Raw genomic sequence first — 14,001 nt, 5'->3', positions numbered from 1 at the left:
TGATAAATGAGGCAGTTATTGTGTCTGAAAATGGAAAGGTTTAGATTCGCTTCAGACAATCCTGAATTTGCCCAGTTGTCCCCCTTTAGCTGCCCTCTCTGTGGTATACACCATCCCAGTAACAGCAATACAGTACGTGTACAGTACTGTACATGTGTTATCTATCACATTATTGAACATCTACAGTCCATCAGCTTGTGCTGAACCGTGAGTGACTGAGTACTATGCCAAGTGTGCAAGTGGCCTGGGCTTTATCATGGCTTAAACCTGTACATAGTGTGAGGAGATGTGTTATATGTCTGTTTGCTGTATGGACAAGTAGGCTTCCTGTATAAATGCTGTACTCACACATTCAATTTTGTAAATGTGAACAATAAAACAGAAGCTGTGGCATGACTAATGTTTTTCAGTGTCTTAACAGCAAGAAGAGGGATAAACCTGCTTGAAACAGTATTTGCTGATGTGATTGAAATGAAAATAAAACGGTCAGCCACATGTAATTGTATGATGACCTCTGGTTGTATTGAAGGATGAGAAGAAGGGTTGCGATAGCAACAGACAACTGTTAAGATTGATAGAATTTGAAAATTTGAATTTGATTCAGAGACTGTTTTAATTTAGCCAATAGGAAAAGAGCTCTTGTGACTGCCATCCAATCAGATTCATCGGCGCCTTTCCAGAGGACCCGAGTATAAAAACCTCCGGCTGGTGTGAACCGTTGTTAAGGCTAACGGGAGGTTGCAGCAACTAGCCTTACACCGATTTGCTAGCAAGTAACGTAACGTCTTCATTATCTTCACAAAGTCTTGAGAAATATGGTGAGTATGTGAAGTTGTCTTATATAGTTATTGAATTGTAAATTGTATTGATTTACCCAGATTTAACGAATTACAATAGTCCACATTAATTTTTAATTAGCTATCAATTAAGTGAATTGGCCCGATTTTGTTTGCCAAAAAATTTGGCTTCAAGATTAAAGCTGGGTTAACATAATGCTATATTAGCTGAAAGAAAATGCAAGCGTCAAGGCATAGAGCAATTTCATGTTTGGTAAAAGAAAAAAAATTGTGAATGAAGCGTAAGGTGTTTTTGGTTTTTCGGTGTTGTAGCTGTCAGTGATACTGGCTGTAAAGGCTGACAAAATGGCGGAACTCAAATAACGGTCGGATGCCCAACGGCGGGAGTAACGTTAGAACTATTGACTGTATATAAATAATAATAATTTAATATATATAGTCAATAGTTAGAAGCAGTTCTGTGGTTGTCATGCCAACGTCACTATCTTCATACCACATTGCCTAAAGAAACATGGTAGCTAAGTATGAATATGGGGCTATCTTATGTACTGATTGAACCAGGTCTAACTAACAAAAATATATGTAACTTATGCCCACATTAACGTTAACCTAGCTATCAATTTTACTGAATTGGCAGGAGTTAAACTGTCAGATTTCGGCTTCAACTGCTGAGTTATCTGAAAGAAAAGTCAAGTGTTGCGGCATAGAGCAGAAAATCAAGTTTCATGTTTGGTTAATTAAGCTAGCTTGGTCTTGTTTTTGGTGTTTAAAGGAAAGACACAGCCTTAAATGGAAATTCCGGTATTTATCAACTTGGACCATATTTTTCCATCTTTTTAGGTCTAAGTTAAATGACTTATGGGGACAGACATTTTTAGAAGTTGCCGGCTGAAGCGCTCTTGCTCAAAATTGGCGAATTCCAAAAATCTTGTCCCTATTTATCACTTAGACCCAAGAAGATGTGGGGAAAAAAGGGTCCAGGTTGAAAAATACCGGAATTCCCCTTTAATTCAGTGTTAGCTATGGCTGCCAGTGATACTGGTTGTAAATTTAGACAACATGGCGGAACTCAAATAACGTGAGGATTCTCAGCAGCGGGATTAACATTAGAACCGGTTCTGTTGTCACATCTTTAGTTGAAACAGCTGGAGGTACTTTACAGTGTGTTTCACTAATGTCTTGAGCAGACCCAAAGCATTCACTCAAAGACGTTTTAAAATCCGAGTTTTTAAAAAAGCAATTAAATCTACTGCAAACCTAAATGTTAGTTTAGCAAACACGGATGTTATCAATCCGTCTGTTATTTGTCATCTTTTTTGTCCATGCTGTATTTCTGTAATTTTGCTTTCTTGGTCTATTCTTTACACATACCATCTGTTGCATGTCTGTCCGTCCTGGGACAGGAATCCCTCCTCTGTTGTTCTTCCTGCGGTTTGGGAAGTTTTTCATGATTCGTGTCTAGGGATAAAGGATGTTGTACTGCTGTACCAATTGTAAAGCCCCCCAAGGCAAATTTGTGATTTGTGATATTGGGCTATACAAATTGACTTGACTGCCTCTCCTACATTTTTGTAGCATTGAGGGGGAAAAAATAAACACATGTACTGTCTCTCAAAAACCACAAAGAAGAACCACATGTGGCCGTTGAGGTCAAGTGATTTTCACTATCCCCTTGAAGTCCTTATTTGCGGTCTGTCATGTTGTCTGAAGTCCCCCTCTGTTTACTTGGAGCGTAAATGAATCAATGTGCCATATTTATCAGGTTATTTGATCATAATCAGAATGTTCTTAACAAAAGATCCACCATTGGATTTCACCTTACAGTACCTCCTTCACTGTTTTTCAATATGTGATCAGTAATCTGAGCATCTGATTAGCATGTACTAGCCAAAAGTTATAAATGGCCTGTTTTTCTCCAGCGTGAGTGTATCTCAGTGCATGTGGGTCAGGCTGGTGTCCAGATTGGCAACGCCTGCTGGGAGCTTTACTGCTTGGAACATGGCATCCAGCCTGATGGACAGATGCCCAGCGACAAGACCATTGGAGGAGGAGATGATTCTTTCAACACCTTCTTCAGTGAGACTGGAGCTGGAAAGCATGTCCCCAGAGCTGTTTTTGTGGACCTGGAGCCCACTGTCATTGGTAAACTCTTGATTAAATACCATAGTTACTGCTTGATTTTGGTTAGTCAAACCCTTGAATAATTTCAGAGTGAAACTGTCTCTTCAGATGAGGTGCGAACTGGGACCTACCGCCAGCTCTTTCACCCTGAGCAGTTGATCACTGGCAAGGAGGATGCTGCTAACAACTATGCCCGTGGACACTACACCATTGGAAAAGAGATCATTGACCTGGTGCTGGACAGGATCCGCAAACTGGTGGGTAAATTCAGAGCAGAAGGAGTTTCTTCCTAATAAGACTGAAAGCCTAGGACAACAATTATTTCCAAAGAACTGATATATCAAGGAAGTGACAACAGCACATATTGTATATGCTCTGTATCATCTCAGACTTATATTGTGCAGTTTATCTTTGCACCACCAGAGGGCACAAAATCATTATCCATAAATACTAAATGAACTTTCAGATATATTTTTCAAATGATGTGAGCATGACCCATAAATCCCATTCTCCTCCATTGTATTGGGAAACTAACTTGTAGCCCTGGGGCTACTGAGCAGCAAATAGAAATATCAAGCTATCAGAGTGGTGTTCATTACTTGAATTCTCTTTGACAGAATATAATGTTGTAGACACTGACAAGCAGGAAGTTGAATGTCACCAAACAACAGCAAAGCTTTATTTTGTATTTTCACCAGCTCACAGAATAAGCGTCTGTTTGATATAGCTGCTAAAATCTGCCAACACCATTTATCATTTCAAATATAGAAGAAAAGCCTGATAATGTTATCAGTTATAATAAGATTTGGCCACAACAAGTACCATGTTTAAGTTCACAGTAACACTCAAGTAATCATGAATACATAGATCTAAGTGTAATGTCAAATTATTTGATTGAGGCATGGGTCAGGTCAAACATCAGGTCAAGTCACATTGTATTTCTATGTTCTAATTACTGATAAATCAATTGGTCCCTGCTCTAATTCCCACTATACGTTTCAGTCATCTAAATAACATTTCTGTGTTTCTTATATTGGATCAATGTCTGTTCCTCTGTCCTCAGGCTGACCAGTGCACTGGCCTTCAGGGCTTCCTGGTCTTCCACAGCTTTGGAGGTGGTACCGGCTCTGGTTTTACCTCCCTGCTGATGGAGCGTCTGTCTGTAGACTATGGCAAGAAGTCCAAGCTGGAGTTCTCCATCTACCCAGCTCCTCAGGTGTCCACTGCTGTGGTGGAGCCCTACAACGCCATCCTGACCACCCACACCACCCTGGAGCACTCTGACTGTGCCTTCATGGTGGATAACGAGGCTATCTACGATATCTGTCGTAGGAACCTGGATATCGAGCGTCCCACCTACACCAACCTGAACAGGCTGATGAGTCAGATTGTGTCCTCCATCACTGCTTCCCTTCGTTTCGATGGTGCCCTTAACGTTGATCTTGCTGAGTTCCAGACCAACCTGGTGCCATATCCCCGTATCCACTTCCCTCTGGCCACCTACGCACCCGTCATCTCTGCTGAAAAGGCTTATCATGAGCAGTTAACAGTGGCAGAAATTACCAACGCCTGCTTTGAGCCATCTAATCAGATGGTGAAATGTGATCCTCGTCATGGGAAATACATGGCCTGCTGCCTTTTGTACCGTGGTGATGTGGTGCCCAAAGATGTCAATGCTGCCATTGCCACCATTAAAACCAAGCGCACCATCCAGTTTGTGGACTGGTGCCCTACTGGTTTTAAGGTTGGCATCAACTACCAGCCGCCCACTGTAGTTCCTGGTGGAGACCTGGCCAAGGTCCAGAGGGCTGTGTGCATGCTGAGCAACACCACAGCTATTGCAGAGGCCTGGGCTCGACTTGACCACAAGTTTGATCTGATGTATGCCAAGCGTGCCTTTGTTCACTGGTATGTAGGTGAGGGTATGGAGGAGGGGGAGTTCTCTGAGGCCAGAGAGGACATGGCAGCTCTGGAGAAGGACTATGAGGAGGTTGGAATGGACTCTGTTGAGGGTGAAGGAGAGGAGGAGGGTGAGGAGTTTTAAGAATGAATTAACAGCACTGCTTGAACGGACGTGTTTATTGTAGCATGTTCTTAAGTTCATTCAGAATCGAGTGTTTTTCTATTAAAATACCAGTTTGGTTATGTTCAGAACAAGTTAAAACATCAACTTGGATTTTCTAGAGTTCCAGAGATGTGAAGGTCCAGAGGGCTATATTCTAAATAAAATTCTTGTGACATGTGAAGCTGTGTGTCTGTTTATATATCTGTTTGAGGGGCTGGAAATTTTTTTCATTAGGCCTTCAAAATCTTCAAAACATGCATGTTTTGCAGTATATACAGTGCCCACAGTGTTTACATTTACTTATATTGAAATGTCATATTTACATGTTGATTATGTACTTAGGCTATAGCTGTCCTCAACATATTTCCAGTGTTCTTGTTTTTGCAGAGAAAGCTCCATGGTGCACAATCTTTATATCATAAACTGAATGCTTATACCTGTATAGTCACTAGATGGAGATGTTGTATATCTTTATTTATACACACATTATTACATTTATTGACCCGGGGCTCTTAGGATAAAAATAATATCTCCCACATTAATTTATAATGGCAAAAACAGGGTCTTGGCACTAAAATGTTTCTGGTTATCACAGACTAAACTGACCTGTCTGTGAACAATCCTTTGCCTCTGCAGAAAATACACTTTTTTAGGCTTATGGCATATTAGTGGGCAGCCTATGACACTGTTTTTATTACTTGTAATTTTGTTTTTATACAGATTTATATGTTTAACTATTATTTGATTATTATTTGATCAAAACTTGCACCCATGATACTTAAATCTTTTAAAGCTATCGTCCACTCCATATTACCTGTCTGTACATCACGTTTAGTACAAAACGTTATTCTGTTCCTGTTTTGCTATTTAAGAAAGAGGACTATCCTGTATGTACTATTTTAGAATATAAAGCTTCCATGCTATACTCGGCGATTAGGGTATAAAGCATTTTGCAACACTACAAGAACATGAAGATAAATATAAACCAACTCAACTCGAAGGATTACAACTTGAAAGCATGTAGAGTCACTTTTGGTCACACGAACTTTAAATATAACGCTGCTATTTCAAAGGTTTCTGGGAGGAGGATTATTTACATCCTACACGACCACCATATAACATCGGATTAACAAAGGATGGCGCATGCGCATCAAGTGTTCGAGTAGCTCGATGACATCACGGGCAGCCCGGACCAACCAGTCGGTTGAATCATCTCCCTGCCGTCTGGACTGTGTGTTTCTTTTTGTTGCTTCACTTTTTTTTCTCGCCTACCTGGTGAACTTGTGGACCCTGTTACCAAGAACAATGTTCAACGTGACGAGGTAAGACCGTTGTCGTTTGGACAATAGTGTAGCCATAACGGTTGAGACATTACTCGCGTGATTAGCCACACCGGGGCCGTTTGGTTGCGGTGTTGGTGGTGACCTCTGTACCGGTGTGGCCGGTCAATACAACAGCCATCATTAACCGCGGCCCCCGAGCTGTTCTTGGGTCTTTTGTTGAGCTCATAGAGCTTTAACCCCAGTGACCGAAACCTGGTTGCAGACAAGAGTCAACAGACAGGAGTCGGGTGACATTTGCATCTATTTTGCAAAGTGTTTGCCAGTTGGGAAGCTGACCTGTCCACACACGCAACTGCACTTTTCAACGCCTCCATACTAGCTAGAGCCATACTGGTGCAAACGAGAAACCACTTTTGGGGTCCGAACGCGGACCTCTAGGGGTCCCTGAGAGGATCCTAGTGGTCCCCCAGCAGAGTGAGAAAAGATTGAAAAGTCATTATTTTAATTAATCTAGATGTGAAATGTGTGTAAGCTCTTTGGGAGTTATGTAAAGCAGTACCAGGTCATATCTACTGTATTTGTTGTATCTAGTAGTGTTGATCCAGTATAATATAATGTTGGGATGGGAGGCAGAGAAAGCTAATTGCTTGTCCTAGAACCTATAGTATAGACTGGTTTTTGTGGTTACCTATATCAATATATGAGAGTTTAAAAAAATCATTTTTGCATAAAGATCTTTTAAAATTGTTTTTTTAAAGAACTGAAAGCAAGAGATGTACTGAGCAGGACATGTTACAGTTGAAAAATGAGCTTGGCACTGGTCTGGAGTGGACAAATTATGTAACGGAGACACTGTTTCTTAATTATTTCCAACTTATCTTTGGCATTTTGGTTCTGCAATTTCTTGCAACAGCTGACCTGGCTGATATATCTGGTTGAACACTTGGCTGTACTGCTTGATCGACTTGCACTTGCAGATTTTGGTGTGGATTGACTTGTTATATTAGCTGTAAAATATACTGGGATAGTAACACATTTGCACTTCACTTAAAACAAATGTTTTAGTTGTATTCATATAGATATTCATGTGAGTACCTCTTTACATGTCCTAGTACCATACAACTGTACAATTGCTCATAAAGAGCCCTACAGTCGCCTATCCTTGATAAAAGGATCTCTGCAGCTTTCAGACATATGATACTTCACCTGTTCTGAGTTAATATTCACTTGTTTCTCTTTGCTGAGAAGTGGAATGACTCACTTCTTAAAGCCATGAAGTTACAGGTCAGTCAGAGAGCACAACACAGATTATCACAGTATAATCATTCTAGTGGTAGGCTTACGCTCAGTCAGGCGGTTATCAGAAAAGGCTTGCATTCCCGAGAATTAAAATACTCTAAATCATTGAGGGGCCTGTATGTGCTTGTAATGGGCTGCCGCCTTGTGAGAGGGCTTACTGTGGTGTGATCTACAGACTTGTTTTCATTGTAAACACAAGAGAAGCCTTACGTGATGTACCATGCTGTTATTTTGTCCACAGTGTTAATGCTCAAACAGGGAGTTGGCTGCTTACAGAACAGCATCGACAGGCCCTGACATATGAATTGCGTGTCCTCTTTTTCTGAATAGGCGCACATTGAGGAGATAATTAGTTTGTTATAAGTGCACAAAGTGGTTTGTGCTGCAAGCTTTTCCATTCACACCCAGCTGACATATATGCAGGTTGCTGTCAAGTGTTGATTTATCACAGATATATTGATATTGGTGTGTGCGTTGTTGTCTATATACAGTAATGTGATTGAACCGTAACTCATTTTATGCTCTTCACACTGACAAAGACTTCTGTGTCCTCCTGTTTAGACTGGCTGTCCCACAGTGCCTGCATGTAAACACCGTGCATTAAGTTCTCAATTGTGAATCTTCACAACAGCCCACCTGTGGAAGTGAGTGTGTTTACTTGGCTGTTAGTCTAAAGCCACAATCATGTATTCTTGCCTGACAGATAAGCAAGCATGATAGGCATTGCACGCACCTCAGCAATCCACAACAAACGAACAATGGCCTGTTGCTAGTCACCTTTAGCGATCATGAGTACAGCAAGTGACACACTCTGTCATTGCTTCCTCTGCACAAGCACAGCCTTTGGCTACAGCAACTACCAACATGTTTTTGTTGGCACCGGTTGTTTGTTGATATTTCACGTCATCTCCTTGTTGTCACACAGCTACACAAATTTTTGTGCTGCTGTAGGAAAATGGAATCTGACAAATACTGTCCCTGGTGAAATTGACCGCAGCATTGTGATTCAGTTGCAGTTTGCACTGGTGGAAAACCGGAGCACACAAGTGTCACTTGTATCTGTCTGGATATAAGATGCTTTGCTTTTGCTTTTGGCAGCCATTCTCAACTATTTTTAATGATATTTTGGGCATTTTTGCTTTTATTGATACGAGTTGTAGTAGGGAGTAAAAGAAAACATGGTGAGAGATGATGACATGCAACAAAAGTCCCCAGCTGGCTTCAACCTGGAGGCGTTGCGACCACATGGTGCATCTCAATCTCTAGTCCACCAGGACAACAGTCATTCACAGCTCTCGCAGAATGAGCTGTAATGATGCCCCCCTAAAAAGTGAATACAATAAAATATAACTAGCCACATGGCAAAACACAGCTAGGCTGCTTAAGCTCTGAGAGCACTGGCAAGTATTTGATGATGGATGAGATAATAGATCAGCAATCCCGATGAAATGATACCAGAAAAGTGGCAACTCCGAGCGTCATCATCAAAAGGTAGCAGGCCATAAACGGTGGCAGTGAATTATACCTGCCCCTCTGTCCGTCAGCACACACAAGCACTTCTGAAGCACTCTTGGGTAACTGGGTTAATGAACTGAGTGTTGAGTTTCACAGGACTGGCAATACAGCAGGGGGGGGGGGGAGACCAGCCTCTGTGGTTGGCTCACATTAAGGACTACACAGTGGAAGAGTAAACGACAGCACCAACAACAGAGGGGGGGGAGGTACACTCTAATTATTTTTTCAATGCCGGATGTCATTTAGGAGTGGCTGTAACACAGCTGAGCCCCTGAGACCACCATATGTCAGCACGGTCTCTAGATGTTGTGGTGGCATTAATGTACAGAGGCAGGTGTTGACGCGCGGCCCTGCGACGACTGACATCCCTTTATAAGATCTCAAGTGTTTATAGCAGCTTTGTTTTTAGCATCTAGGGCTGTATTCAGGTCTATAAGAGATGCTACTACTGTAAATAATGTTCTGTGGAAAACTGTTTAACCATTTGAAATATATTGGAGAATGTGTGTCATTGCTTTGGTTAAGCATTTAGTGGACGTATGCTTACTAGAAATATGTATGTATGAATTGGCACAGTGAGTTAAGAATGCTGATAGTGTGAGAGGGTTGCAAATCTAGTTGGTATGCATACCAGAAGACTGGGTTTAAATCGTCACCATGCTGTTGGGTGTTGGGTGATATGATGATATATACAGAGAGATCTATGATTGTCTGTTATTTAATCCATAAACAGTTTCTCAATAGGTTTTACAGATATGTTACTATATCAATATTGCAATATAATTACATATGTAGTGATAGAGGATTTTATTACCATCCCTTATCCCCTTATAATTATTCTCTTGATAAATCATTTGGTTTACAAAATGTCAGAAAACAATGAAAATACCTCACAATTAAGTCCAGAGTATGTTTGGCTTTGTTGCTTGAAAAATGACTTTTAACTATTAATTGATTGTCAAACGAGTTGCTGATTATGTTCCCGTGGACTGACTCATTTTTTTAACCTCTACCTCACACACAGTAGTAAAAGACAAGAGTAGAGTGAGCTCTCTAAAAATGTTTGCTTTAGTTCCATATGAACATGTGATTGCGTCACTTCCAGCATCAAATGAATCAGAACTAGAGGTGTCATTGTCAGTTATACTAATCTAGTGATGTTTACATTGATGGATTTAGCTCTAAAATCCCTGTATTGGTTTGGAGACAAGTTCCTCCATGTCAGTATCATTTCTTCAGGGGTCTAGATGGTCTGTCACTGTATGATGTGCGTTGGATCCTGTGGGATAAACTGTGGACCTGCAGCGCTCCGCTGGCCCGCCACAACAATAGGCCTGTATGCATGTTTGAATGTGCCATTCTTTGTGCGGTGTGCTTCACTTGGGCCAGACAATGGCTTCATTTAGCATCCCTTCTCTGCCGAGGCCTGGTCCGTCACCATGGCACCCCTGCCATGCCACACCCTGCCCCCAGTCTGGCCCGGCTTTGCACTTGTCCCCGCTGTTGGGACAGCTGGGGTTAGGCGGCCATTGTTGGCCACACCCAAGACCCAACCTCACATTTTGAGGATTATTGATTTGTGTATAAGATGGAAAACCTCAGATTGTTGCAATTTTAGTTTCTAAAGGTTGAGTAAATAAACCAAAGACTCACCTCCTCATCTCCTCTCCTTGAGTTTGATTTAGCCTTTATATCAAAGGATGTTTGGTAGCAGAGGCAGGCTGCCTTGCATCATAAAAACTTGATATAGTTTTTGTGAAATAAAACATAAGTCTTAAGGTAAGAAGAGCAGAGGTGCTATTTCACAGAAAAAAAACCCGTTATCATCTACAAACTTATGAGATGAGACAATTTACTGAGGGAAACTCTGGATCATGGATCTTGATGAGGTAATATTTCTTTTCTAAACTTTGTATCTTGTATCTAAGAATGTAAGAACAGATATCAAGTTGCACCAGAACAAATACAGTGTATTGTAGAGCTGAAACGATTAGCTGATAAGTTGATTAGGTGATCAACAGAAAATTAATTGCCTTCTACTTTGATAATTGATTAATCACATTTGATCACTTTTTAAAGAAAAGAAAAGTCAAAATTCTCTGGTTCTAGCATCTCAAATGAATACAATATAATATGAATGAATGTTTTCTGTTTTTTTTAGTCTTCAACGATAGTAAACTTATCTTTGGGCTGTTATAAAACGAGATATTTGAGGACGTCTTTGAATTTTGGAAACTGACTGACATTTTTCACAATTTTCTGACATTTTATTGATTGAACGACTAATCAATTAATTGAAAACAATACTCGACAGATTAATCAGCAATGAAAAGCCCTAATATATTGCATCAACTCATTTTACAGCCATGTTCTTTTAAAACAACTTGGTACTGATAGCGTCTTTTTAATAATCTGCCATTTGATCTGTTTTTTTTTTTAAGCATAGCAGAAAACAGATGTTTTTTCATATGTTATAGGTCTTGTTTCCCTACCGGCACCTTTTCACTTAAAACACAAAACATACACTAAATCCTCCATGTTGGCAGATGAGTTTAGATACTCAGCCAGTGATTGCACGCTTGCTTGTCCACTCCCAAGACCAAATGACTCTTGACCTTCCTGTTTGTTCGGAGGTGAAAGGGCAGTGCACCCTGTTTCCAGCTCAGCCACTCAGTGGTGGCAGATTTTTAATTAACGGGCTTTAAGCTGACAGCTCTCAGGCTTTCTGGTGAGTAATGGATCCTTCATGGAAAGTCATTCACCCTTTCCCCAAATTTAAATAGCAGTAAAAAAAAAGCATCACAGCCACTAAAAGATGTGAACTAAACAAAAAACAATGTGAAATACTCAAACTCATTGCAGATGTTGTGCTCTGTCACCTTCAGGTTGCTGTCGTTTCACGCCCAGATAAATGGGACTATGATATTTTGCAGTAAGAGCCTAATGTCACTGCCAAAATAGTCAGATAGAAATAGAGTTTAATATAAACCCTGTAAATCTTCACACGCTCGCGAAAAATCAGCACATCACTGAAACTAGCGTACATGTAATCACTAAGGTGTGTTGAGCTTTTTCAAAGTCCAGCCGACTCACTGATGTTGCCGCACAGACTTATCTCCACAGAGCAGGTTCCCTCCAGAGAAACAAGCCTTGATCTGCAGTGTTATGCTTCTATAACTAGAACTGGGTGACCTATGAAATTATATTTTAGGCCAATCTGAACTTGTTGCAGTTGCACCGGCGAGAGCGCGGTACAAGCTGTGCTACTTCTTCTAATACCTGCCGTGATTACAAAGCCTGTATGAAGAGGTAAAAACTTTACAATCTGAATGATATGTCTACAATTTGTTAATTTAATACACTGCAATTAACAAAATATTACATTTGAATGTGTGGTTATGATAATGTATGTCTTTATTTGAAGATTACAGATTAACAGAGAACAGAGCAGTGAGCTGTAAACTAAACATATTTATCCAAAGCTTGAAATATTAAGTCCTCTAACTGCCTCAAGTTTAGTACAGTTATTAGTGCTCTATGAATATTGACACTCTAATAAACATCTCAGTTTTGGGAAACAGCCTTTTCTGGTTGAGCGCCTGTTATTTGTGGTACCGTAATTGTCTCAGGCTGTTACAGTATATCACATGACAGAGGCTATATTTATACTTGCTCGGGTTGGTTTCTGACGTAAATAAGTCTTTTTAATCGCTTATGTTTTTTTTCAGCTTGTAAAACCTTTAATTAATAGCCTCGATTTCTTTTTTTTCTGCTCAAAAGTGGTGTTCATTTGTAGTTAACTAAGTTACAAAGTGACTGTTCTCTTGCCAGAATGAGATTATTGAGGCAAACCTCAGATTATCATGATAATGAGCATCAAAATTAATCACTTGTGTGCCTCAGCCACAAGATGTGGAAAGAGTGTAGTCTTACTGCGATTCGAACAAAGGGAGCATGTGGGTCCTGTCCTGTGTGTGTGTGTGTGTGTGTGTGTGTGTGTGTGTGTGTGTGTGTCAGTGTGGAGGAGGAGGAGGAGGAGGGGGGATCCCATAACGGAGATGCTGGTTTAGGAGGGTGGGAGAGGGCTTTATGGGCCAAGTGGGATTCATGTTTCAATCCTTGCACGCCTCCATCCCTTTGTCTAGGTCACATTATTAATGTTAATTCCCAAAGCAGAGACTCTGGAAATTAGAATTGTGTATGAGTTTGCAGTTTCGGTAGGTCTGTGAACCTTCTACATCGTTTTTTATTCATTTAATAATGTTGCAGGAGACGTTCCAACCGGTTGGATACCATGTTTTTTGTCTGACAGCAAATTTTGTGCACTCATCAGTTCAGGCTGCTACTTGTAGTTATGGTAAAAACAGCTCAATCACTGAAAGCTGACACGTGTTCAACATATCAAAGTAAAGCTTATCACGCTCGCCTGTACGGATTCGTCACGCATTTCAGCTATTTTAATACTAGAGCGTAGAACATTTCCCCCCATGCAGCGTCTTATCAGGGAACATTTACAAAGACGATTCATCTCAAAAGATTGAAAAGGAGTCCTAGGTGTAGACTTCGTCATCTGATATGGGGCTTTAACACCAAAATATGAAGGTTTGTTTTGACGTTGGTGTTCCTGCAACTCCAACTTAACGGCGTCGCATATCACAGTTTTCTAATAGAAAATACTCAGCGTGCCGTTTTAGGAACTACGTGTCGATTTGGAGAATATGCCGTGCATCCTGTTTGATTAATTTCTTCGAAGGAACGGGTCAGATGCCAACATGTTTTCTTCCTCAGTTACAAACCGAAGCGTGTATAACGGGTCTTGAAACAGCAGACAGATATCAGATTCAGCAGCAGGCTGTGTCAGAGCACGGCATGCTTTATCCTGCTCTGAAAATGCCGCCCCCGCCCTCCAGAAAGCACGCTC

At 40.8% G+C, this 14,001-nt stretch overlaps 2 protein-coding genes across 3 annotated transcripts in view; both read left to right on the top strand.

The window, feature by feature from the left end:
• Positions 1-706: 706 nt before the first annotated feature.
• LOC137169139 (tubulin alpha-1B chain-like) lies at positions 707-5,164 on the top strand. Its single transcript, XM_067572151.1, has 4 exons — positions 707-818; positions 2,717-2,939; positions 3,027-3,175; positions 3,982-5,164. Exons 1-4 carry the CDS (start codon positions 816-818, stop codon positions 4,960-4,962), a joined length of 1,356 nt encoding a protein of 451 aa, XP_067428252.1. The 5' UTR covers positions 707-815; the 3' UTR covers positions 4,963-5,164.
• A 983-nt stretch (positions 5,165-6,147) lies between these two features.
• Positions 6,148-14,001, top strand: part of LOC137169138 (disheveled-associated activator of morphogenesis 1-like) — a 51,543-nt gene continuing 43,689 nt past the window's right edge. Inside the window, exon 1 of one of the 2 annotated variants that reach the window (XM_067572149.1) lies at positions 6,148-6,305. The gene's annotated coding sequence lies outside the window, so the exon portion shown is untranslated. The remainder of the gene's footprint in view (positions 6,306-14,001) is intronic. The other variant, XM_067572147.1, reaches the window with a different exon arrangement.

This window comes from Thunnus thynnus, chromosome 18 (genome assembly GCF_963924715.1).
Source record: "Thunnus thynnus chromosome 18, fThuThy2.1, whole genome shotgun sequence".
Lineage (NCBI taxonomy): Eukaryota > Metazoa > Chordata > Actinopteri > Scombriformes > Scombridae > Thunnus > Thunnus thynnus.
The sequence above is the reverse complement of the archived record's forward strand: the minus strand, read 5'-3'. Positions and strand labels throughout refer to the sequence as shown.

What these genes read in the sequence shown, in the direction of transcription:
- LOC137169139 (XM_067572151.1), top strand. An exon ending in CCTGGAGCCCACTGTCATTG is followed by an intron (nt 2,940 to 3,026) that starts GTAAACTCTTGA and finishes CTGTCTCTTCAG; the next exon opens with ATGAGGTGCGAACTGGGACC. An exon ending in TGGACAGGATCCGCAAACTG is followed by an intron (nt 3,176 to 3,981) that starts GTGGGTAAATTC and finishes CTCTGTCCTCAG; the next exon opens with GCTGACCAGTGCACTGGCCT.